Source organism: Charadrius vociferus, unplaced genomic scaffold (assembly GCF_000708025.1).
Source record: "Charadrius vociferus isolate BGI_N301 unplaced genomic scaffold, ASM70802v2 scaffold298, whole genome shotgun sequence".
NCBI classification, from domain to species: domain Eukaryota; kingdom Metazoa; phylum Chordata; class Aves; order Charadriiformes; family Charadriidae; genus Charadrius; species Charadrius vociferus.
The window spans coordinates 3797664-3823108 of NW_009649936.1; the positions used below are offsets into that span (position 1 = coordinate 3797664).

Genomic DNA, 25445 nt, shown 5'->3' on the forward strand with positions numbered 1-25445 from the left:
GTATCACCTCATGTGTGGACAGAAATTAAATTCAAGATGCATGTACCTGACATTAGAGGCACATAAATCTAGCTCCTAGCTGTCAGATGTTCAAGGTGCGAGAGGGAATAAGTGCTAGAAGGATAAACATGGACTAAAACAGCAATTTTGAAGTGCTTTTTTCTCAAAGTCAGGCAGGGGTGTGGGGAGCCAAGCTGAACCAGGTAGAAGAGGCAGGTTCCCTGGGGGAGAGCACAAAGGAGAGAGAACTGGCAAAATTCCCACTGGAGCCTCTTTGTTTCTGTTGCCAGTAGTTATCACCCACTTGCAAAAGGTAAAAAAAAAAAACAACAGAGTGCCTTTTCCCCTAATCCCAAAGCCTGCACATAGGGACAATTGAGCTCTACCACCTTGGAAACGAAGAGATATGAAGGGTTTATTGAGGACAGGTGATACAATGGCCAGCATCACTCTTATTTCTTTTCTCATCCTCTGGGCAGCCACACGGCAGGGAAGGGGAAATGAAATTACAGGTGAGTGATAAAAACCTGGTCCGAGGACCGTGACTGTTATGTAGGGTGGCTTAGTTTGGATGTGGGATATCTCTTTATTTGAAATAAACAGGCCAAGGTGGCCACTCTCTGGAGAACTGGCAATGTCTCAGAGACCATTTAAGTCGATAATTAAACAAAGAAAATCTAACCAAGCCAAAAGACAGCCTTTGTCCCCAACTCGTCGTCCCCAGGCATAAGCCTTGTCATTTCCTTTGTGCCAGAAACGAATGAGTAGGATTCCTGCTTTGTGTTCAGTAATATGCAATTTTTTCTGAAAATTGTCTTTAAAAGAAACTTTTGGAGGAAATTATATATATATATAAAATATACCTGGCAAATTCCTAGCGATGCATAAAATGAGGCTGCAGAATACATGGTATGGGTTGTAATTCGGAAAAACCTAACCCAATTGCTAGGTTGTAATTGCCAAATTAAATCCTAATTTGCTCTTAATTTCTGGTTTGATTTATTTAGATGATAAAAGATCGTGATTTTTGGCTGCCTTTTTTTGCATTTTTTTACTTAAGTGGTTTTGCAAGTCTCAGTTAAAATACAAACCATATTTTTTAAAGCCTTGCAGACTTTTCTGTTATTTTGTCCAAGTTGCATTTAAAAAAGAGGTTACTACAGACTGGGGGTCAGCAGAACCCCCATTCTAGTGCCGTTTAAAGTCAACGGCATTGACTTTAAAAAGGATTTGGAATACCGAGAAAAAAATTAAGCCCTTAATCTACTTTTCTTCATGTTTTGGAGCCTTTGCATTTTAAAGCTGAGTTTCAATCTGCCCTCTGTGAACCTGTTCCGACAGATTACTTCTAACGTTATGTCAAGACAAGAAAGGGGCTTGTCTTTGGCTCTTGCTGTTCTCCAGCAAGAAAAGATTTTGCAGATCGCTGCTCACAGTGGCGTTTCTGGCAGTTGAGCAGTGAAGTTTCCAGAACTGCAGCTAAGTCTGTGGCGTGAATGCTATCAACCATTTTTTTATTGCTGATTTTTTAATCATGCTCTCAGATCCGATCTGGGTTTGACCTTGAATTCTAAGCAGCCTGCTCCTAATGCAGGCTTCCCTTTCAGCTTTTCCTCTCAGTATTTGTTTCTATTAATAAAGTATTTGCTTTAATTGTTTCTGCTCTTGCTTAACACAATAAAATAGATACTTTCTCTGGCAGTTCTGAAAGCTGAATGTTACTGAGATAAAAGCCTCAAATCCAGAAATGATAGGCGTAACGTAGCCTTGCTAATGTCAGGTGTCTGCCTTCTCCTGCTTTGCGATTGACTTCGGCGTTGTGTTGCTGGAAACAACAGCCCGTGCATTTTAATTCCATTTGATAGTGCCATAATCCCATAGATGGGGGTAATGAGAACAGAAAGCCAATTTGCTAAAGAGCCCAAATTGATCTAAGCCACATTGCTCTGCAGGAAACTGCTGTCAGGAAATAATTGAACTTTGTGAGTGTCAAAACTTGTTTTAAACTGGCTGGAGTGACAGATGACGGCTAGGTTGGTGGTGCTGCACCTTTCCCTGTCACCTTCAGGCTAACCTCTTCCAGTGAGGGTATCTTTTTGCACCACCATAGCCATATCTCAAAACTTCTCTTTTGGCTTTGGCAGCCTCATTCTATACGTAGTATCAATGTTTAAGTATGAAATATGATTTCATATCTGCTCTGACAGCTGTACCTTCTAATTATAAACTGTATCTAATTCTATACCATTTTATTCTCAGTTTCATACCTGCATTTATGTTGCACATTGCTGTAGAGCCTATGCCAGCTCAGCTGACTCTGGAATTTTTAGCTTTCCAGTGCTATGTCCTTGCTGCAGCCTCAGCTCTGCACGGACAACACGAATCTTCAGTGCTCTCTGTACTGGGTTGTTCTCTTCCAGTGCCTGCTTTGCTCTAGCCATGCTAGTATATGAGCTCTGGAGAAATGGGGGGGTCATAGTGATGAGGAGCCAGGCTGAACTCCTCTTGCTTACTTGCTCTACCCCCTCTAACATCATTTCATAGTATAATAGTACGAGTCCTTAATATAAGTTTCTTTTTCTCGTTCACATAGAAAAAAATTTGTCCTGCTCCTCCCACCTTCCCTGATCTCCAACAGATGTTTGTGCTCTTTCTCCAGATAGAGACTAGATCCAAAATTATTTAGATACTCTTTCCATTCCACTTTGGGTATTTAGCCATTCAGGTCCCAAACTAATAAAAAAAAAAAAAAGCTGAAACAAAATTTTATTTTTTCCCTGTATCTAGAAGCACTTTCTGGGGTAGATATTCTTGGAGTATTCTTAACATGCAGCAAGGGAATGCTTTGCAAAATGTGATGACAGCTATCTGTTTCTTGTAAGGCACTTGTGCCTGATGTGAACTGGTAATTGATCAAATGCATTGGATAAAAAGCAGCCCTTGATCTCTGATTTCTGCTTCAGAAACCACATTTTTTCTCTTTTCCCCTCTCCCAGAGGGATGTCCTAAAGCTAACCAGGGGAGGGAGGCCACCTTATTTTCTCTGGCTCACTTCACCTTCAGTTCCCTCCTGCACAGCCACCTACATGCCACGGCTGGGTATGGGCCTTCATGGCCCTGGTCAGACCTCCATCCTGGCTGTTGGGGTCCTCTCCTCAGTCAGGTGGGGTGTTGAGTTTCAGCCCCTCAGCTTGAGACAGGCTGGGTGTCCTCCTTCCTGCTCCTCATGACCACCGCCTTTCACTCTCTTCTTAAGGACAAAGAACAGCCCTGGGGCTTTTTAGGGATGTGAAGGCCTATGACCTATGACCTGTGTGACCATGTTGCTGTCCCTGGAGCTAGCTTCAGGGACCAGACACAGAGGTACCCTGCTTGAGGCTAGGGGGCGGAGGAAGCAGGGAGTGGGATTTCCAGACATACCTTAATTCTTGATATTTTCCTCCTGACCTGCTCTAAGCAGCAGCACAGGGCTCCCTGGAGCCTGCTGGGAGGTCTCCTTTGAGTATCTAAGGCAGGACTTATCTTTCAGGCTGTTCTTATTTGAGCAGTTCCTAGGATTAGGGCTGGAGGCAGACCTTCTGAGTGATTTGGTTGAGCCAGCTTGAGGGATGTTCTGTGGCCTGTTGTATATATGCCATGCATTCTTCTGGACTGTCCTTGCTCTACAAATGGATTGTTCTGTTCAAAGCTCTTTTGCCAGTCCTGTTCAAATTGCACGTTTATCTTTTGTTTAGCTGGAAAGCTAAGCATGATAAAAGGAGATGATTCCTAAGAACCTGACAATTTATTTTCTCTTGAATTTTTTTTACATGTGACGTGTTTTTGGGCAGGAGATAAACTATCCAAATAAGATAAGCTGTAAATATTTTAATTGTGTGCTTGTTGTATACACTTTGTTAGCTTCAGTCTGTCTGTGGACAGGCCCTGGTCCCCTCAGAGCTCTCAGAAATAACAATCCTGCCATACTTGAATTCCTGCAGCTAATTCATATTTATCCTTATTAAAGTTTCTTTTGCTTTGTCTAAAGGGTGATATAGGCATTTTAATTCTATCCCATCTATTTCCCAAATGGGCCACAGGGTGACTCAATCCCTCTGGCTTCTATGACATCTCATTAGGAGACAGCCTGATGTCTGTGACATGATTGTAGTTTCTTACTGCTAATTCTTAAACTCCATCTGGTTTTGTTGCTGTTGTTGTTTGAGTTTCTTTGTGGTGGGTTGTTGGGTTTTTTTCCTACTCCTGCTCATTCCACTTTTAAGTAAAGCATGTAGCAAGTTCGCTCCTCATCACGACTGGTTTCAGAACTCCAGAAACTGAGTCCCATTCCCAGACCTGCATGAAATTATGTAGTTAATGAACTTATTACTGACTTTGTTTGTACTGAAGTCAATGAACCGCAGCAGCTCTCAAAGGGCCTGGTCTAATATGGTCAGCTACAAATGTGGATAGGCAACACAGGAGCTCCAGGAATATCTTTTGTGTCAGATACCTGAAAGTCCTTCCAAATGATGCATGAATACCCAGTTTTAGCCTAAGGCGATGTCTGAAGGATGTCTTATTCCAGACATCTACCGTGACTCATCTGCCCATGAGTTCCTCGCCCTTCATACCCTTTATAGTCAGCGGAGAAAGACAAATACTTTGGCAGCATAAGCCTAGAGTGGACATCTAAAGAACTTGGATGACTCTGCCCTGGAAGTGCCTATTCTGCTCTGCTGTTAGTTTCTATTAACGTATATTAAATTCTTTTGTACTTACTTGAGTTAAATTGCCCTTTATCTGCTTTGCACCTGAAGGCACTGAGACCTCTTTGAATTTTCTGCCAATCTGCATCCTTTCATGACTGAACTGATGCCTATGACAAGCAGCCACTACTAATTCTTTCTTCTGTCTGTTTTCTGAAGTGATGTTCTTCCTAACATCAGCCTTCCTGGAAATCACTCATCTGAGTTGGTACTGTCACTGCTTTCTCATAATACTGTTTTTAACTAGATACTGCAGGGAACTTATGCTCTGGGGTGACAAGTTAGTGCTGATCCCTTTCTTTCCCATTTGTTTTTGTTTTCCCTCCCTAGAAAAAGGCCTCTCTTTGCTAGGGTACCATCTGTGCAACTATAGCCTGACCAAAAATGTGTCTAAAGTGATTGCCTACCAAAAGTCCTATGAGAAAAGCACTTCCTGTGGAGGATGGATACCATGGATGGTGTGTCCCCGTACGTACTATAAAACACAGTATCGTACTGTTGAAGTCCCTGAAACCATCGCTCTTACAGATTGCTGTGAAGGATATGAGCAAGTTGGACTCTACTGCTCTTTAGGTAAGTTTTAGTAAGATTAATAGTTCAAATAAATGTCTGATGGAAGAGGATTCACTTAAATTGAGACATGTATAGACTTAACTCAGTTCTGGGCAATTGATTCCTTTTCAGTGACATTGGTGAGTCTGCAAAAATCTACAGTAAACATGGTCCAACGTGGTAAGGAGTAGACATGAAAGAGTAATGCTCCTGATTCTTGCTCTTTGCCACTCCTAGTCACAGATTCACTAAAGTTCCAGGGGAGCGCGAAGAAGGTACCTGCTTGTTACCCTTGCAAGGGCTCATCACTTGTCCTGGTTCAGGCCAATATCTGTGGCCAAGTGCCTAAGTGTGCTTGCACTTACAGTAGGAGCTTTCTTCTGAAAAGTAATTCAGGATGCACTAGCATAACACCTCCTTTGATTTGGAGCAGGGTCAGTTCCCAGGAGGCAAACCCAGTTTTGGTGTTAATTTGAAACAACCTGTGGCCTCAGGACAAGTTGGTACCAACCGCTTTCTGATCAAAACTACATTAGGGCCCATTTTCTCAGGGCTTCCTTGGTTACGTAGGGCTATGTTGGATGATTGGAAACTGGTGAACCTTTTGGTCGATCTGATCTAACTTCTGTGTTTTAACAAGACTCTACTTGGGAAGACTTAAACATCTTTGACTCCAGATGGAAGCTTTTTCCCCTTCCCACATCAGGGCTACCAGTTGTCAACAAGAAATTGCTAGTTTTTAGCAGAACTCGAGTCGTAGGTGGAAGAGATTCCTCGGGAAAATGAACATTTTTATTTTATTTTATTTTTTAATGGATAAGGCCACATGGTTTTAAGCTGAACAGGCATCTTGGATTAGCTAGGCCAGCATTGAACTATCCCAGCATTCTCAAAAGTTCTGCAGGATATAATTTTGTCTCCTATTTTCAGTATGACATTGCATTTTCTCCATGTCCCATTTTCAAGTTATTGTCCTGGGAATTTACATAGTGTCAACACTGTAACAAAAGATCAAAAAGGAAAGGTCCTGTTGCAGCCCTGACCTTTGCTTTGGGTCATAAGACTTGGGTGACTCAGTTCTATGGGAATGTCCCCAAACCTGCTCCTGCATTGGATCATATAACGTGACATGAGAGGGTATGAGCCACATGTCTTGTCATGGGATCTGTAAAGAACAATGTGTTCATCCTGCTTTTAAGTTGCTTCAGAGCATTGGAAAATGAACCTCCAAACAGTTTTTGCAAAGTATTTTCTCAACAGTTAATAGTAAGATATCGTGTCTAGCAGGAAAATTCCTTTAACATAGAGATGGGAACCCAGAAGTGGTCGTTGTGTTTTACTTTTTCTTAAAATGATTTGCTAGAGAAAATGAATGAAAGCATAATTAGATACACATCATCTGTCATTTATTGTATCCTGCAGTTGTTTGGCTCTGTGGCTGCTGTGGAGTGTCAGCCAGGGCAAAATTTGACATGGAGGTTACAGTATATCTAGGCAGTCTTCTCAGACTGGCAACAGACCTGCTATTGATTGTATATATTTTCCAAGCAACAGTTCCATGCTGGGGAAAATCTCCAGTAGATCTAATTAGTGTCAAATAGTCACTTCAGTAAGGTCTTTTTGATGTACATGCACGTGCATACATGTGTGCACAAATGTATTAAGTGACAAGGCTGAGAAACATTCAGAGAAAATTGCTTTTTAATTCTGTAGTACGAGGAAATAGCTGCCAGCTAAATGTTGAAGAGTCAGTAGCTAGTTACGGTTGTCTCTATTTGCACAAGAAACTACATGAGCGATGGGGATTTTCAAGGTGTTTCAGAACCTCTGAAAATCAAGACCGTCTTCTTGGGCAGAAAAAAAGGCATCCTGGTAACACTTTAAATCTTTTTTCTCAGAATAACTCTATGCCTTTTAAAAGCATGTCAAGGGATATTTTAGGCTTGGGAGCTGTTGATGAGTTTATTTCATCTAACATTAACAAATCTGTAAAGCTCTTGTAAAGCTTAGCTGACGAATTTCCACTCTGACCATGCCACATTGTTGATGGGCACACAGGGTAGGTTTGCCCATGAAATACTGTGGTCACCTTGACTCTTTTTCCTGTCAAAGTTAATTTTGGAATATTTTAAACCATAAAAGGATTTGTATGGCTTCTAGGTGATTTCTGTGTTTACATTATTCCAGTATCTTTGCTTTTCAGGGCATTAGTCATAAATTCTGTGAATGGTAATGCACTGTCTAGACACAGTCTTAAATAAATGATGAAAAGAGAAACTGGAACTGCTGAAATTACTGCACAGCATGCTGTTGAACTACTGTTATTTTCTTCTTGACGTTATCCATGCTGGCATGCTCTGCATCCTACTAGGAGCAGAAAGGTCTGCATGACCTTTCGCAGTAACCTGCTGCTGGCCGCTCCCCGCCTTTTCTTCCTAGAAGGAAATATTCACCCCTGCCTGGGATATGGCAGGTCCCGCTTTTCTTGTTTCTTTACTTTTGGGGAAAAAACGTCTAGATCATTAATCAAGTTACTCCAGTTGTTCTCACTAGTTGCCCGTCAATCCATTAGGATGGTATTGCCCGTGCACACACAAACTGCTTTAACTTTTATAAAATGAAAATGGCAAAGTTAAATATCTAAAAGTTAGGAAGTGCTAGAATTAAATGAAAACAATATTTTTTTCCTCTCTTTGTCCCTATGCATGCATATTAGTAAACTCTTTTAATTACCTGATCTAGCACTGCCTTGCCCCGAGGACCATGTTTCCCTGTGGTGTGCAGGGATGATGGAGCCCCTCCAAGGAGCTTCCCAGCAGCGTGTCCTCCTGGCCTCCATGTTCGATGCGTGGTACAGTGCTCTGCTGAGCCACTCTCTGAATAGAGAATTATTTATCACCTCTTGAGGTGAATCCTGGGGCAATGCACAGACAGCAATTTGTCTCCATGAAGCCTGTGGGAAGGGAGGGAGGTTCTCTTCCTTTCACAGCTGAGCAACGGAGCTGTAGAGACACTGATGTCAAGCCGTTTGGTTTCAGACACCTAGGGTGCAGTTTTAATTTTTTTTTTTTAATTTATTTGATTTTGATTTTCAGAGAGCTTAGTGCTGCTTATAACAACTTGCGTGGTTGGAGCGCAGAGCCTCATGTCCTCGATGAAGACTGTGAGCAGTCCCCTGATTGCTAAGCAGGTCACAGGGCTGCAGGTCAGGTTCTTGGACCTGTGAAACCCACAGCTCTGAAAGTTTGTTACGAGTTCATTGTATGAAACTTTCCCAGCATCTTGCAGGATTTTTTTCAGGTGGAGAAAGGGTCCAATTCTCCAGGCTAGTTTCCAGCTGCTTGAATCAGTGGCATGGCTACTTCTTCTAGTAGCTGGTTTGATGCCCACCTTCCACCTTATTGCTTGCGATGGAACCAGAGAGCTACAGGCAAGAGGTTCCTTCCTTATCTGCCATCTAACTCTGCTGCATCCCCAGCCGGGGACTGAAAGAGTGCATCAACCTGTGATGAAGGCTGTTTTTTAAGCACACGCATACAAAAATGCTTTGAAATAAGAAGGCCCAGACAACTTTAATCCCGGAGTTTTGTAACTTGAGAGCTCTTGATTTGCAATGTTAAGGTCATGCTTCAATTGGAGTGTGCATTGTGTGCATAACTTCTCAAGGTTTTCCGAAAAACAACTGTAAAGTTAAAAAATGTTAATTTTAGGTGTCCAGGTAGCTCGTCAGCAGGGCTGGGACCTTTCAGAGCCTGTGTGCAGATATTGCATGCTGGGTCTAACCAGAACAGTGGGGAACTGTGCCACAGCTGTCCCCCCTGCTTGGGCTGCCACCAGAAAGCCATGGGACAGAGGCGTCACTGGGGGCATGTGGGCAGCATTGCACCATCCCTCTGGGGTGGGAAGGGGGGACCTCACCCAGAAGCAGGTGTTTCTGGCTGCCCTTGGGTTTGGGTCCCTTGTGCGCCCCCAAGCAGCTGGAGAAATGGGATTATGGGTGTTGGAGGGTACTTTCCTGCCCATTCCCCATCGTGTCTCCTTACGGGTCTCCTGTCCGGGAATTGTCTTGTCCCTTTTTGAGCCCACTGAAGCGGTCAGCCTCTGCACCCTCCTGTGTTGACAAAGTGCAGAAGTTCACTCCCCTTTGGGTAAAGAAGTGCATACTTTTACCCATTTTGTTACTGTGGGCTCTGGTGAATACCAGCTCTGTTTTCACCTTACTCTCTCTTCTTTTGGGTTATTGTAAACCTCAATCGCATCCCCCTCAATCTTCTCCTCTCCACAGCAAAAAGTCCCAGACTTTTTAGTAGTCAGTCCTTGCAGTTTTTCTGCTGCATCTAGTTCCTCACTCCATGCCTTTCCCGGCTGCTTTAACCCCGGGGGGAGCAGGGGTACCCAGAGTCAAATCCGAACTGCAGACTCACCGCTTGTCGCTGCCGGCTCTCCACTGATTGCTGGTGTGAGTGCCGATGGGGCAGAGCATGGCCATGTCATGGTGCTGCCGTTGGGATGAACCCGTTGGAGGTGGCAGTGGCTAAATGTCATTAAGTTTATTCCGAGCATGCACAGACCGTTTCTGTGCTTTTGAGGCCACATTCCAATTCCCCTGTTGTCCAACAGCTGCATCCTTGCTGCAGCCCATGGCTCCTGAATATGTTCTAGTGTGTGATATGGCTTTTCAGAGGGAAAAGTGTTAAATATTTGTCAGACGCTGCTCTCCATCCTGATCAACCCCCAGACAGGCAATTGGGATGGAAAAAACATCCATCTGAGCAGGTAAAGTCTAGCAGTGCTCAAAGACCCCGAAAACAGGGTTATATGATGAAAACTGCCAGTCTGCCCTTGTAACTGGCCTTGCCAGGAGCTCTTTCTATAATCTCATAGATTTGTCTCCACCTTCTGCTGCCTGAGACGAATGCAGGGTTTCAGTCCCTGGCTCTGCCGCACCCTCTGGATGCAGCCCGGCCCCTCCAGGTGGAAGGAGGGAGAGGAAGGGGGTTACGGCTGAGCTAATGGTGTCCCTCAGCATCGATCTCCTGGGAGATCCCCCCATCCTGTGGTCACAGCAGACCTAGCGGCTCTCATGCAGGCAAGCTGGTAGCTGAGCTTTCGTTGCTAAGCACTGGGTGCTGCATTTCTGCTTCTGTAGGTTTATGCAAATAATGGAGGAGAAAAGCCTATACTTCATCCATCTGACAGAGGAGTTGGCTGGCTTGCTCCCCAGTGCTGGTAGCGTTGCTTGGTAGGTGACTGTCCCCGAGATGATTGAAGTGGAGAGCATAAATTGAATTTTCAAAGTGCATCTGGTACAATTAGGCAGAAATGTGATGTGAATCCATCTCTGTTTCCGCTGATCCGAAAATAATGACCTTTTGATTTTAGATAAATGGCTGGCGTGGCACTCGGCCAGGATTCAATAGTGTTTTCTGAGATTGCATGTGACTCATTAAATCTTTTACACCACAGTAAAACATGCCCAAAAAAGACCCTGGTGGAAAAAGGTGCTTTGAACCTCAAACCTACTTGAACTGCACACCTGAATTGCAGAGCTGGAGGGATTTAGATGCTTGTGTCAAGCTTACCAAGATCCACCTGGCTGGAATAGTAAGGAGCACTGGTGATGTGTTAATACAGGGAAATCCCTTGGTGCTCGTGTCTGTGCAAGCTCCCGGTGGGAGAGGCTGGCGAGATGGGACAACCTCCCAGAAGATGCAGGCAGAGGGTTTCTTTCTCACCCTTTTTCAGGCAGGTGTAGAGTTTCCTAATTTTCTGCCCAGAGCTCTTGTGGGTCTAACATCAATTCTATTTGACGGATGCTTGCAGCCCTGTTAAAGCATGTGCTCATTGACTGTGTGCACACAAAGTATACACACACAGAGTATCAAATACCGTATAAAAGAGTGTGAGAGAGTGCTGTCCCATGTATTCTCCATGCAAATCTTTGAAATTACACCTGCAAGTAACTTGCTTGCTGCTGAGAGGTCTCAACTAAGTGCCTTCCCTGTAGTGGACTGTTGATTTTGGAAGGTTTTTCAGCAGAAGTGTGGACTCCCATCGTTAAGCTATGCCTACTTTTCTTAATTACCTTTCAAAGACCTTTGACAAGCTTACTTTGGGCCCCCCAAAAGACACAGACAATAGTCTTAAAACCATTGGTCTTAATAGCCTATTTCTTTTTGCAAATATGACTGCATGTCCAGTGGATGACTTTAATTGCCCCGTAATGGATCAAGAGTTTGTAGGACCAAAAACCTGCAGGCATGTAATTAATGGAAGAGAAAAATCTTTTAGGCTGATTGGAAAGACGAGAGCTGAGCGTTACTTGGCACTATGGTTGAGAGTGTGGGTAAAAGCAATGTTCATAGAGCTTAGAAATATTTTCATTCTCATCCAGAGAAGAGTATGTGTTGGCATGGAGCCAGGGCCGCTGTCTGCCCTTGGCTTGGAAAGAAGTAACCTTCTGCCTCAGCTGCCCCCTCTGCAGGGCTGTCTGGTGTGGGCTACCGACCTCCTGGGCTGGCTAGCTGGATGATACGGAGCGGGTGCTGCCAGGCTGCAGACCACAGGTTCCGTTCTGCTCTCCTGCCCCTCCGTGTAGCCCACCTACCTGTACCTGGGAACAGCATTTTGTCTCCACTCTCATGTAACATCTTCGATTACTATAACTAAAGGTTAACATTGTCACAACAAAAGGTTAAATGAAAACTCACAGTTCCTAGCTTAGACGTGACCTATTTCCTTTGATCATTATATATTATTTGGATTAGTCACAGCTGACATCAGGCACATTTTCTGTTTTGTAGTGCTTCAGTGTCCCCATATTTAGAAACTAACTATGTATCCATCCATCCATCCATCCATCCATCCATCCATCCATAATTGTTAATGGAAAATTATCAATTCAAAATTTCTGTAACAGAAATGTCATGAACGAGAGAAAAATCTGAGAACTTTTACACTCTTGAAATGAGGTAATGGTATTTTAGGCTGCTATTTTCTCCTAAACCACGACACCATGAAAACCTCAGAGCAGACACACTTCTAAAATCAGGGGGAGGTGTTTGCTGTAAATTAAAAAGCATGATTTTATGGAAACAATATTCTATATTTTTATTCTCAGAAATGTTTTTGTTACTTAGCACTCAGTAGATCCAGTGTATTTGCATCAAGACCTGGTATTTGTCCAATGGAGAATATGGAAACATCTGATTATCCTTGCACGTTCGATACTGAATGTCCAGGGCTTAAAAAATGCTGCAACTCATCCAAAGGAGCAGGCTGTGTGGATCCAATGCCAGCGGGTATGTTACTGATAAATTCAAGACTGCTTCTAATAGAAATATGCTTAATTTTTCCTTCTGAGGGTGGGAGTGGGCAGGAAAACTGTTACCATAGCTCTTCATAAAACAAATAAGGGAATCTGCTTTGGATCAATTCCAGGATATTCAGCTTCAGTACTTGCACCCATAAGTACGGAATGGTGCGTGAGTGCTGTGGGTCCAGTGGTCCTTCCTTGACTTCTCCTTCACTGCCGATGCTGCCTGTGTCATATGGCAAACGAGGCTGTAGCTGATGGCTGTACATGGGCCCTTCATAATTTCAAAGTTAAAGCTTGCTTTGGTTTCTGAGAGTCTTCCTATAGCTCTGTCGCTTTCTATAACATCAGACCTCAGATGACTTGGCTGTTTTATTTTGTACACTTCAGGAAGAACATTCTGGTACAACGTGACAGTGCTTGTGAAAATGGATTTTAGTGAATTAATCAGAGTGGATTCCTACCTTCTGAATCATTCACGCCTCTTGCACTCCATGGTATGTACCAGCACGAACGCTCCCTTGTGTAGCTTGTTGCATCCATGTTTCTGTTTGTTAGTCAGTAACTACCACTTGCTCCAGCCCAGGAGTGATCTCATAGTCCTCTGTTCTGGGCATAACCTTGCCAGCCAGTCATTCCCCCTAATTTATCCCTTATTGGTGAATGTTAGCCTCATCCTCAAGGAGTTCAAGTAACATTGATCTATCAGCTTCTTTAGTAAATTTTTCAGGTCTTTCTAAAGGCAATTTAAAGACATTCTGAAATACAGGATTTTTTCCTGCTTAAGCAATGCTTGCTCCAGCTCTGACTCAGTTCAGTTTTAGGTCTGCGACCAACAGGGTCTGGATTTCAAGACTGGCAAAGTGTGGTGTTTTCTGATAAGGAGTTTTGAGTTAAACCTTTCAAGAGACAAACCTGATCTACGGCACTGAGACCTATATGGCAGGTGGACTCAGCAGCACCAGAAGCTTCACTGTGAAACCCCAGGACTATGGCCAGGGACTGTGTCCGGGCCAAGGGCGTTTTGTTGTCATTCTTGCCACAGAAACAGTGCTGTGGGAGACAGCAGGGTGTTGCTTTTGCTGTAGGAGGCTCTGCCTGCCTTGTGTATGGATTAGCACCAGCACTAGCAACATGTGCACGGCCACACGACAGCAGCACAGCATGCCTCTCCCTGTCCCCGACACGGCAGGTAGGAAGATTCCAAGGCAACCAAGAAAAATACAGCCCGAGCAGAAGAGTGAGGAACATTCTGCGAAAGGAGGGTCTGCAGGAAGAACCAGGCTACAAACTAAAGCTGCTCTCAGACAGGGGGGCTCGCTCTGTCCTTGAAGTGATATTTAGGAAATGGACTGATGAACTAGGACAGAGACCGTCCAGACCATAAACCCAAAGCATTTCCCTGGTACATATCATCATGCCATGGAGAAAACCAAGCTTGTATGTGTCCTTTGAAAGGTACCCAAGAGGGCAGTTGCCTATTTCCCTCATTTTTATTTCTACTCCTCCCCAGTTTCTAGCTGGGAGTGGGATAGTAGCAAAGGAAACCTTTCTCCCATCATCAGCTAGCAGTGACAGGCAGAAGAATAGAAGGTAGCAGTAGCATGGGAACGCTGCATGAATTTACTTCGTCCTCCTACCTGAATTCACCCTTCTCATATCCTTAAAAAGCAGGAAACCCTGGTCCTGTAACTGTATAGTAAGGAATAGAGGGCAATGATCTATAAAGACTTTAATTTTTTGGTCTTAAGCAAGCTATGGCAAAGTCAGATACTCAAAATATAGAAAATATATACTGAAGCTTTGCAATGAGCTGTTACTCAGAGGAATGTCTTCCAGATCCTGTCTGCTCCACTGATCGCTAATGCTTAGCCCACCATCATGTCCCTTCTCTGATCCCTGACTCACAGTTGAGACAAGTCAGTCAGTCCTGGGGTCTCTCTGTCTCTTAGTCCCAGTCTTCTTGCTCAGCCTATTGCTTTTCTTCTTTTTCTTTCTATTCCCTTTGCTAGTAGTCTTTTTAGTTGCTTAAAGTAAGAAGTGTTGGACAGCTTTATTACAGATGAATTGTAATAGCATGGCTAACGTATATTCTGTCTATTGAGATTTTGATGTTTAAGCACTGCAAGCCAAAGAGCTTTTTTCTTATCTTCCTGGCTTGCGTCGTCCTGCCTAAACATTTGAGATCTGACATGCAGCTCCACACCTCCATTTAAGCTTGGCATTACTGTCCTGTAACTCTGTCATGAAATGTGATAACAAGAAGAGCTCACCTTGCATAAATACAGACCTAAATGTTGCCACTTTTGCATGGTTTCAGAACTGGTCCTTTCTACACTCAGATTATGATGCATTGCATAGGTTATGCCTTATTGGCATACAGTTGTGCTGATAAAGAAATGAGATACCAAAGTGTTTGTTCCCCTGTTTTCCAGATTACTGGTGCATTACAGCCCTTGAATGCCTCTGTGTACCATATCCAGAGCAACCGTGCAGAAGTATACGCTGGGACAGTGGCCTCCCATGTTCTCATTGGGCTGCATCAGACAGCCCCGCTAGCGGAGGTTTCTTCTTCCTTGAAGGAAATTGTGAAGCGTGTGTATGAAGTGATTGACACAGAAGTGCAAGGTTAATTATTATAAGCCTGTCATGGTGGGGGGAAGCTTTTTCAGGGGGCTTCATCCATCTTCACTTGGGATTTCATCTGTATGACTATCAACTTGCTTTCAAAAACAGTGTAGTGAATCTTGTAAACTTTACAAATACGGTCCTAACCTATGCTTTATAGGATGGAGAGGGTTGTAGTTAGTTAGTAATTATTTTGGAGTGGATAGTTTGGAGCGGAATGGCTTCCTCAATTAAATTTATTTTCTCCTAATAGCATAGCATAGACCATCTTCATACAAAAAGCAAAGGTGTTCAAAATTTGTAGCACAATCATTAGTTGTATTAAATGGGCTTTTAAAAAAAGTGTTTAAAGTATTCTTGGGAAGCAGATATAGTCTGTTTTTACAGACACTTATTACTTCCAGTAACTTGCGTGAAACAGGGAGTATTTATAGTCAGTTATTACTATAGCATGTTACTACCTACTTTTTAAATGTTAGGTAAATATTTAAAAATATTTTAATCTACTTATTACTGTGTAGTTATCTGAACATTTTCACTTCTGAAATGCATTCATAACCACTGTTGTCATCATTTCTCTGTTTACTTTTGAAAACTCAGTCCAACTTTCAGTGAAACCACTGATCTCCTTCCCCCTGCTGCTGATGTTTCTTAGGTTTGGATGACACCCTGCAACTGTAAGAAGCAGCTGCCACTAAATGTCCTTTTATTCCAAAGAGTTGGAGTAAAAAGTGATATGGTTATAACTGAATAGGGGCTAGTTTTGGGGAAGGGCAGCATTCTGATTTCATTGCACTCATATACACCCAGAACTGTTTTAGCAGAGTTACTACAGATTTACACCAAATTTATCATATGCAGAGACCAGTCTACATACATTGCAGACCAATCTCGATGCTGGCATCAATATCTGTGCAAGGTGTGTTTTTCTTCTTAGACGTCAATGAATGCTCCCATGTTGAATTCAATGCTTGTCCTGAGAAAAACACCTGTGTAAATCTGGAGGGTTATTACAGCTGCGACCCTCAGCATGAACATGCAGAGGTCAACCCTCACCAGCTGAGCCCAAGAAAGGAAGGTAAGAAACATAAGTCTCACCTTGGGAAATACTGAGAACACTTCTGCAGGACTTTGTGGTCTACCGCAGGAGCCACCTGCAAGGCAGAGATTTCTGGAGCATGCAGTGCCCCTTCTCCTCCTGTTGGGAGAAGATGCCGCATAAACCAGGTGTTGGCTATTTCTGACTGAAATGCAGTGTATATATTTCACATTACCTGGCTGTTTCTCCTATCTCACCCTCAGCTGTCCTCACTCACCTGCCAAACCCTCTGGCTTCAGACTCTGATGGCTTCTCGGAGTGAGTCACTCAGTGTCAGTACACCTCCCCAGCCTCCCGGGGAAATACCACTAGTGACCCTGTTTGTACATGAACTCACCTTCCCATTTTGACTGCGTGACTGCAGCTGGGAGTCAGTGGTTGTATAATCCCACCCTGGATTATATGGGGTCCTCTGCTGGAGGCAGACGGAGCTTGGCAATGGGTGGAATAATACTTTTCTGTGCCAGTTCAGCAAAATATAGAGGCATGTGCTCACAGCCCACAGACATCAATGGGCCCACTAATAGGCTTAAAGATAATGAGATATATTATAAGTGCTTGCAGATTCAATGCTTTAGTTAGAAAACAATTTTACAATCCTTTAATCTCAAAAATTAAGATAAAGTATTACTTTATGCTTTTGTGATATGATAATGCATTTATTTTAATTTCTATTTATATTACTTCTATTGCTGCTTTTCATCTGCGCAAAACATGAATGGTATTATTTTAGATTTGCTTTGTTAGGAATGATGTAACCCTTTGATAATGCTATTTTTCCCCTAGGCATGACAGCATCTACTCCAAGTTCAGCATTGGATCTCGTTAACACTAGCAATAGCTCTCCATCTATAAGTAATTCAAGTCTCTTGCGCATGACTAACCAATCTACAGATGCTGGATGCTGTAAGTAACCTTGGATTTGAATGAATATTGTCTTGCTTTTGATTCATCCACTCTTTGATGCCTTTGTCCTTGGGCCGGTTGAGTTGCAGGAGGGTGTTCACAGAAGCTGGTAATAGTTTCGGAGTGAATCTCCACCTATGGAAACAGGAAGAGAGAGGTTCCCCAAACAGGACATTTGGATTGGGGTCTGTAGTGCTGTGACCACTGGAGAAGCCCCACTGTTATTCCCATGGCTACTGAAAGGAGCTAGCCTCCTGGAAGTGGAGGTGGCCACGCTGGCTTCTTGAGCCATTTGTGCCTGGTGAACCATTCAAGTGCACATCCCACCATAGGGCTTGTGCTGGATAATCCTCCAGGGTGAGAAGCATGCCAGGGAGGGCTGTACAAGGCCAGCACCACTCACTCGCCCTAGACCCAGCTCACTGTGTGTCTCAGGCTTGTCCTGGAACAAGCTATGGGAGGATCTGCTGCCAGCCACAGCCACCGGGATGCGGGCCGCTTGCTTTCGAGTCTGTGAAGATTTTGGTGGGGTACGGGAGTAAGGGAGGTTGGCCGCAGCTACCCTATACTGGAGTCAACCTTTGTGAATACTCTTCCTGCTATACATGATAGCTGTCTGAGGGACCATGACGGGAACAAACCCCAGTAGATTTGTCTTTATATGGGTGACTTTGGCCCTTTCAGGTGAGAGTTATCACAATCCTTTCAATGTCATTTTCTTCTTGCGGGGGAAATATCTTTAAGTAATTCTTTGCCTAGGTCAGAGAGACAGACTGGGTATTCTTGATCTTCATCCACAACTTCTGATCCAAGCTGAAGTTAGAGGAATTAAACTCAAGTCCCGCTGGAGCAGAGGCAGTATGGCTTTGGGGGCATTTGGCAGCCATATGACTCAAAGGCCTGGAAACAATTGAGTCCTATTGAAATAATTTAAGAAAACAACCCTTTTTCTCAGGCTAACCATTAGCATGAAAGAATTGAAGTTGGGGCAGCAGCATGCCATGCTCTCTTGGTAAATGTAGGGGATGATGTTCATCTCACCTGACCCCAGCTGTCTACAAGAGAGGTGTCTAGTCTGTGCTCACCATCTGGGCTCTCTCTCTAGTTAGTGGAATCAGACAGGCTCTGCTGGAGGGCAATTCATCCTACCCAGTTTAGACACCTCCTCCTTTGAGGACAGGAATAATCTCTGAAGGGTCCTGTCTTTTCCCATTGACATGACAATGATTGCACTGGAGTAGAGTGGCATAAATAGGTGAAATGCTGCCTACCATTCTGCCCCCAGCCTGTAAAAGCTGAGGTCTGTGGGTTTATTTCCAGGCATAAATCAAGGCAGACTTTGCCTGAAGAGGTGTATTTTGATGATTAAAGTGACAAGAGGCAAAGAAGGTGTCAACGTACGTAGAGTACACAGATTCACTATTCCAATCTTATTTCTGTTGCTTGAACCTGTAGCTCACTGGCTGATTATTAGTGTTACTACAGATTCAACACCAGTAGGTATAGTAAAAGGAAATAAACAAAGTAAGCACCACATCACTCTAATGGGGTGGTTCATGGTTGAGGATACCTGGTACGGTGAGAGGGGCAGAATCTGTCCTGATGTAATTTAAAAAGAAACTTCCCCTATTGTTTGTCAAAGTGCTTCTTTATAATAGATCTAGATTAACACAGGGCTTTAAAGATGAAATGTTGCTTTTTCTGTGATGACTCTTCCTGGGACTGCAATAGATCCCTCTGCAGTTAGAAACCACCGAATCTTCAGCGTCACCAGCAACAGTTTTGAAATGTCCTGGCATGTCAATTCTACTCTGAACCATACTTTCCAAGTCCAAGTGTTCAAGGGCAAAGAGGTTATACAAAACCTGAAGACAGAGGAAATGAAAATAGACGTGTCTGGACTGGAAGCAGGAGTGATGTATTCAGTAGAGATCAGCTATGAAATCTGTGGAAAAAGCAGCATCTCCCATCAAAATGTTAAAACAGGTAAATAGCTACTTGAAACAAGACATAATTTCTCCCTCTCTCCCTCACCCTCTCTCTCTTCTCCCACTCACTTGCAGCTCACCAATGATCCATTTGGTCCTTCCTCAACTCCATTTCACTCCTCCTTCAGCAGTTTTTCTCCCCTCTACCCCAGAATTTATGCAACCTGGACTATAAGGCAGCAGAGCTCTGGCCTTAGTTGGGAAAGCAGTGCTGGAGCTGACTCAGACTATTACAGATATCAGGCTAAGCTAGAATACTTTTTTTTTTTCTCCTTTTTTTCCCCCTGGCATTGTATTCTGCTGCCACCCATCTCCCATCAGGCCCCATTTCTCCTGATTGATGGCTGTGGCCAGTGAAAAATGCAGTCAACTGGTTTGTCAAGGGCTGAGCTAAGCTAACAAGAGCGCTGAGAGGAAGGCCAGATTCAGCTGAACATTTGTGAGTGACCAGGATTAAAGGGAATAGCAAGGGCTGTGTCAGAAAGCTTGCAGAATACCTGCATAATTTTGTTCAATTATCTAGGGATGCTGTCTCCCTGAGAACCTACCTAGTGCGTTGATCAAACACAATTTTGTTTTTCCTTTATCCTTAAATTATTTTTGAAGCCTTCATGCAAATAAAGAAATAAATCTCTCTGCATTTTCTTCAAAAAGCAGGCAGTGAAGTATTTAATAATGGCCAGAGTGAGAATGCTGCTATTAATGTTTATCCATAAGAGCCTTCCCTTTGATCAGGCCAGGCATGACTCCAGTTTGGGTCAGAAGGAAATTACTCCCTTTGTAGTGGGAAAGTAGGAGGTCCAGTGGTTACGGAAACAGGGGGTTGAACGTCAGAGTATGAAGTTGTAGCCCTTGAGAAAAAGAAAAGTTTTCCAAAGATCAGTCCAAAGAGTAACAGCCTCACATTGTTTATACAGGTTAAAGTGGTTAATAGATTCCTTGGCTCTTGGTTTCAGCTTATGTGCTCTGTACGTTACCTGTCAGGGCTTATCAGACAGAGAAGTGGCATGCACTGTTTTTTGTTATTATTTTCAGTTTAAGAATATATTTACTATCCAGGCTACCAAGACTGGGGAAAAAAGAATACTTGTGACTGGTGGGCCAGAGATGAGCTCACAGGCAATTCAACCCTGGATGTAACTCAAATGCAGGAGTTATGTAGGGCAGTTATGTAGGGCCAGGTCCGCAAGGATATGTCTATACCCAGCTCTCACACAGCTGGAATTAGGCACCTAAATATCTTTATGGACCTGATGTAAGTGCATCTCCTCAATGTATGGGAGACTTGTAGCAGAATATTGCAGAATATTGGCTTTATTTTCTTGGTTTAATACCAAACTGCCAACCTTCTCCCCTCTCCCCCTCCCTCCATCATCTGAGACTTTGGTCTGGGTACCTCAGTTTTGACTGGATCCTTTCCTCTTCTGCTTTGCCAGTGTGTGTTTAAATGTTGTGTCCTACAGATGCTGAGATATTTGGTATTACTATGAGGATTCTCAACTACAACTTCACTGAAGATTTCCATAATGCCAGCAGCCCAGCATATGAAGAATTTTCAAGATTGTTGCTTACAGAGGTAATGCTAAAATATCTGTGGGTAATATATTTTTTTTCAATTTAGAATTGATTAATATAATAAAGAATTTTATGCCTGGCTGAAATATCCCTTGAAAATAATCATATTGTTTCCTGTGACCTTTCTTTATAATTAAAACAAAATCCAACCGACTAAACAGATCAAGCCCTTGGCCTTATTAGCAATGGAGCCAATGAGAAATTTTCCCTATAGAAGAGTAAAGGAATTACAAATGCAGGCATGCAACAGGGACTCCTTTCCTTGGATCTTTAGTTTGGCAATAAACTCACACTGAATTGACTTGAGGCTTTTTAATGGATTATTGAAATGACGTTGCTGGCATTCATTTCAGTGCTGTCTTCTCAATGAATATCTGACTGCTCTCAAAGCTCTTTCTTCTTAAGGAAAAGTGACCAGGTCAGGCTTTTTTTCTGCAGCCCCATTCATTGCATGTGTACATGTAGCCCCCGTCCATGCTAAGCTGTAATCGGCCATAAACACAATTTGAGTCCCGAAGTCTGTTGCCAGCTTCCCAAGCTGGGCAGATGTTTCAGACGCAGCAGTCTCTTACAGTTTTGTTGTAGAGAACAGGGCCCATACAGAAGAACTGGAATCTCCAAAACAAAGTCCCAAAAGAAAGGGGGACTCATAAACATATGTGACTATAAATCCAAGGAAAAAAAGCAGTAATGGAGCTATACTTTCAAAGGCAGGACAGAAGAGGCGTTTGCTCATGGGAAATTGCAAGTTGAACCTCCTGACAAGGTTTTATTTCCCATAGCCGCAAATTGTTTGCTTTTGTTATGCAGGAGGATTTTTGTCAGTAAGTCTCCTCTGAGACTAATGCAGACCTAACTGGCATCATGAGGTTGGGAAGGAAAAGGAGTGTTACCCATCTGCATTGATTCTGCCTCCTTGGGTGTTTGGGAGGGCAACATCCCCCTCTCACTTCCTCTCTCCTCTGTTTTTCTTGCCTCCCCACCCTGATCTGAACTTAAACCAGTTAAACAGCTTGTTTGTAGGAATTTGGAGCAAACTCTGGCTGAACAGGAGCAAAACTGTGTTGATTTATGGTGCTATATTGCGTGCTCAAAGGCATGCTTTGAGGTGTATGTAGGAACAAAAGGCTCAAGCAAGGAAATGCCTTCTAGAGATGGAAGGCAAAACTGCCAACTCCTGCACACCTCAAATATTGACAGTAATATGCCAGCTTTAACGTTCAGAGTAACACCATTTGTTCAACTGAGGTGTCTACTTACTGGATTGGTAATCAACCATGGTGTAATAGCGATATTGCGTTGAAGCTTAGCTGTCTCAAACACATTCTCTTGAAGTCATACACCCCCATTTTTCTTGTCTCTCATAGAAACATAGAATGATTAGAGTTGGAAGGGATCTTAAAGATCACCTAGTTCCAACCCCCCTGCTATGGGCAGGGGCACCTCCCACTAGACCAGGTTGCCCAAAGCCCCATCCAACCTGGCCTTGAACGCTTCCAGGGATGGGGCATCCACAACTTCCCTGGGCAATCTGTTCCAGTGTCTCATCACTCTCACAGTAAAGAATTTCTTCCTGATATCTAATCTAAATCTACCCTCTTGCAGTTTAAAACCGTTGCCCTTGTCCTATCACTGATAAGGAGTCCCTCCCCACCTTTCCTGTAGGGCCCCTTTAGGTACTGGAACGCTCAGGTCATCCTGAGATTGGACTTGGATGCAGGCTGGACTTGGTCTGGTGAGTTTCAAATCATGACTGGGAGCTAAAGCTATGTCCATATTGGTAAATGAAACATTTCTTGAACCATTCTCCGGAACTGATGCCAACTGGCATAAACCATCCTGTACCTGTGCAGTTGGGTCTTCCAAAATATGGTGGTCACATTCAGATTGACTGTTGGGACTGGCCCCTGGCTGATGCTACATCTGCCTGGGTACTGCTTGGGGCACTGCTAGCTAGTAGTAGTCAAAATCAAGCCAGATTCTGCATAGGTGAGGTGAATACATAGGAGGCACGGGAAAAAAGCTTACATGACATACAGAGCTAACATCAAGGGTCTGATGCATGCAGGCTAACCGAGCCAATTCAGCTGTGATGCAGGCAAACAGGGGCAGAAGGAATTCTGCTCCCTTGAGCCAAAATGAAATTCGACTTGTAAGACCAGTGGTCAGATGGGTACCATTTTCAAGAGTACCTAGGTGCACCAAGGAGACTCACGCTTCTCTGTGCCTCAATAATCTCTGAAAAGTAATATTTCTGAAATACTTTGAATCTTTTATTTTTAGAACATTTTCTATGTTATGCATATATGAATCTTTTAAATGATACCACCATATTTCAGTTTTAAAAGGAGCTGTTCCTGTTGGCTCCCTAATTGTCGGTGCTTCTCTCCCTTTGCTCAGCTTGAAAACTCATTTCCACCCAACATTTCTGCTTTATACAAATCTGGGAAGCTGAAAGTGCAGACTGAATCCCTGCAAGCTGGAAGCATCATTGTGAAGCTGAGAATCACTGTGCAGGATCCCGAATTTCCCGTTGATGCCTCCACATTTGCCCCAGTGCTTTCTTATCTGCACAATGGCTCTGCACTTTTGGTGGATCAGCAAAACACTGGAGTGGAAGGTAAATTTTTTTTTTTTTCCTTTTTTTTTTTTTTTTCCAAACAAGAAAACAGGGTTTGTATTTTGATCACGCACGGTATCGCCAGCATTCTTCACAAAAAGTACTTTATAGAGAGACAAAGTATGTGGTTTGTTGGAGGGAAAACCATGACATGAGAACTCCTCCATGGGCTTTTATTCATAAGCCCAGAAGGGGTTGGACGACGGAGCGTTGGCTGTTCCCAGGTATCTGCAGGCACTGCTCCACTGTGTTTAAGGAGGAGCGCAGCCCTTGGTTTCCCTATTAATTTTCCTTCCTGTCCTCTTTGTGAGCAGTTGGAAATTTGCCATGTATTTCTCGCACTGAAATGCAGACAAGATTACTGTGGAATATTTGAAGCCTTTAGATACACGTGCCCTCTAGACAGTTTTGTGCCTCGAGGCTGAGGGGCTGTATTTGGGCCAGTGTTTAAGAAAAGAAATCTAACATCTTCACTATAGAAATCCAACCAGAGAAATTCCTAAATGTCCTCTCAGTGAATAGGACTAAAGAAACACGTGTGGAATTTATGTTAAGCTAGGCCTTTGTTTGATCTTCAGTAATCACCATTTTTATCTTCAAAGGGCTGAGTTCTGGCTTCAGGTTTCCCAGCTGGCAGAGCCAGCCAGAGTTCAGAGAGTTGCCAAAGCCAACAGAATGGATTATTCTTCTCCCCCAGTGTATTGAGCCCTTAAAAGCTTATTTAATGTGATCAGGGAAAACTCCCTTTGGGGTTGCAGAGCACATGGAGGTTAAGGAGAACAGGACAGGAAAAAAACAGGGGAGACAAATTGCACCTGAAGCCTACAAATATCACAGTGGTAGCAGGTACTGAATTGCAAGAGGCTGATGTGTGCCAAAATACTTTACAAACATTATTGATCCTGGGACTGAAAGAGCCAGGAGGAAGAAGGCAATAGCTCTGGGCTGTTACAGTAGCACCACTCTTAGCCAGGAGCACAGCCAGCTCCTCCACTCCTCCTTAGGGGCAGAGAAAAGGGGTTTATTTCTCAGCTCTTCCCAAACAAGCATTTGTTTGACATGGGTTTCCTAAAGTCAAATGTGGAAAATAAGGCAAAGGAGTTCAGCACATGAAGGAAAGAATTGTATAATGGGCTGTTTTGCTTCCTGACCCCTGAGATCCCTGGGATGTGCCCTTTGGCAGTAAGCCCGCACAGCTCCTCTTCTGCCAAAGGACCAATGCTACCTGGATCCTCTGTGGAGCCTGGCCGTCAAAAGTCTATATGCTTGGTTTGGTGACAGTGGCAGAGCAGGGAATTCAACTTTGAAATAGCAAAGATGAGAAGTCAGAAGGGACAGCAAAACTGAAGGGATTGGAGCAATTGCATCTCTCTTTGAAGACTCATAAATTATTAAGTTTACTGCCATGATTAATAGAGACACTAAAATGTCTGTCCGTTGTGTGAGGAATGGTAAGAAAAGAGAAAGGGATGTGTGCTGAGTCAGGCCAGATATCCATCTAGCACAATATCATATCCTCAGTAGCTGCTAGGAGCCAATGCCTCGAGAACTCTAAGAGTATGACAAATGTAGACGATGCCTCTCACTAATGCTCTCTTAACCACCAACTGTTTCCTACTCCAGGACTTCCTGAATCCACTGATTTCTTTGGGTTTCTCCTCCACAGGTTCCCTGTGAAATCATGCAGACTTTTAGCATCTGCAATATCATTAGGCAAGGAGATTCACAGATTTTTACCCATTACATGTACCTCTTACAGTTATAATGGGTTATCAGAGTGAACACAAAAGTTGTTTTTTTATAATTCTTGGAGTAGTACTGTTGGTTGAGGTGTGTGTGTATTGGGGGGGAAAGGCACATGCCAAATGTGAAAAGCCAAGAGAGATGCCAAGAGTGCAGAAAGAGAAGGCAAGAGCGCACCTTGGCTGAGACATAATGGTTATAGAGGAAAAAAGTGCAGTGTGTGTGTGTATGTACATAAATGATGCACTAGTGCCATTGAGCACCAAGAAGA

At 43.4% G+C, this 25445-nt stretch overlaps 1 protein-coding gene across 1 annotated transcript in view; it reads left to right on the plus strand.

Annotated features, from left to right (window-relative positions):
* Positions 1-436: 436 nt before the first annotated feature.
* UMODL1 (uromodulin-like 1) overlaps positions 437-25445 on the plus strand; it is a 51103-nt gene continuing 26094 nt past the window's right edge. Inside the window, exons 1-10 of the mRNA XM_009891338.1 lie at positions 437-512; positions 5079-5321; positions 12440-12601; positions 13006-13112; positions 15051-15243; positions 16181-16321; positions 17129-17248; positions 18980-19234; positions 20700-20812; positions 23212-23431. Of these exons, the coding sequence (XP_009889640.1) occupies positions 437-512; positions 5079-5321; positions 12440-12601; positions 13006-13112; positions 15051-15243; positions 16181-16321; positions 17129-17248; positions 18980-19234; positions 20700-20812; positions 23212-23431 (1630 nt within the window). The remainder of the gene's footprint in view (positions 513-5078; positions 5322-12439; positions 12602-13005; positions 13113-15050; positions 15244-16180; positions 16322-17128; positions 17249-18979; positions 19235-20699; positions 20813-23211; positions 23432-25445) is intronic.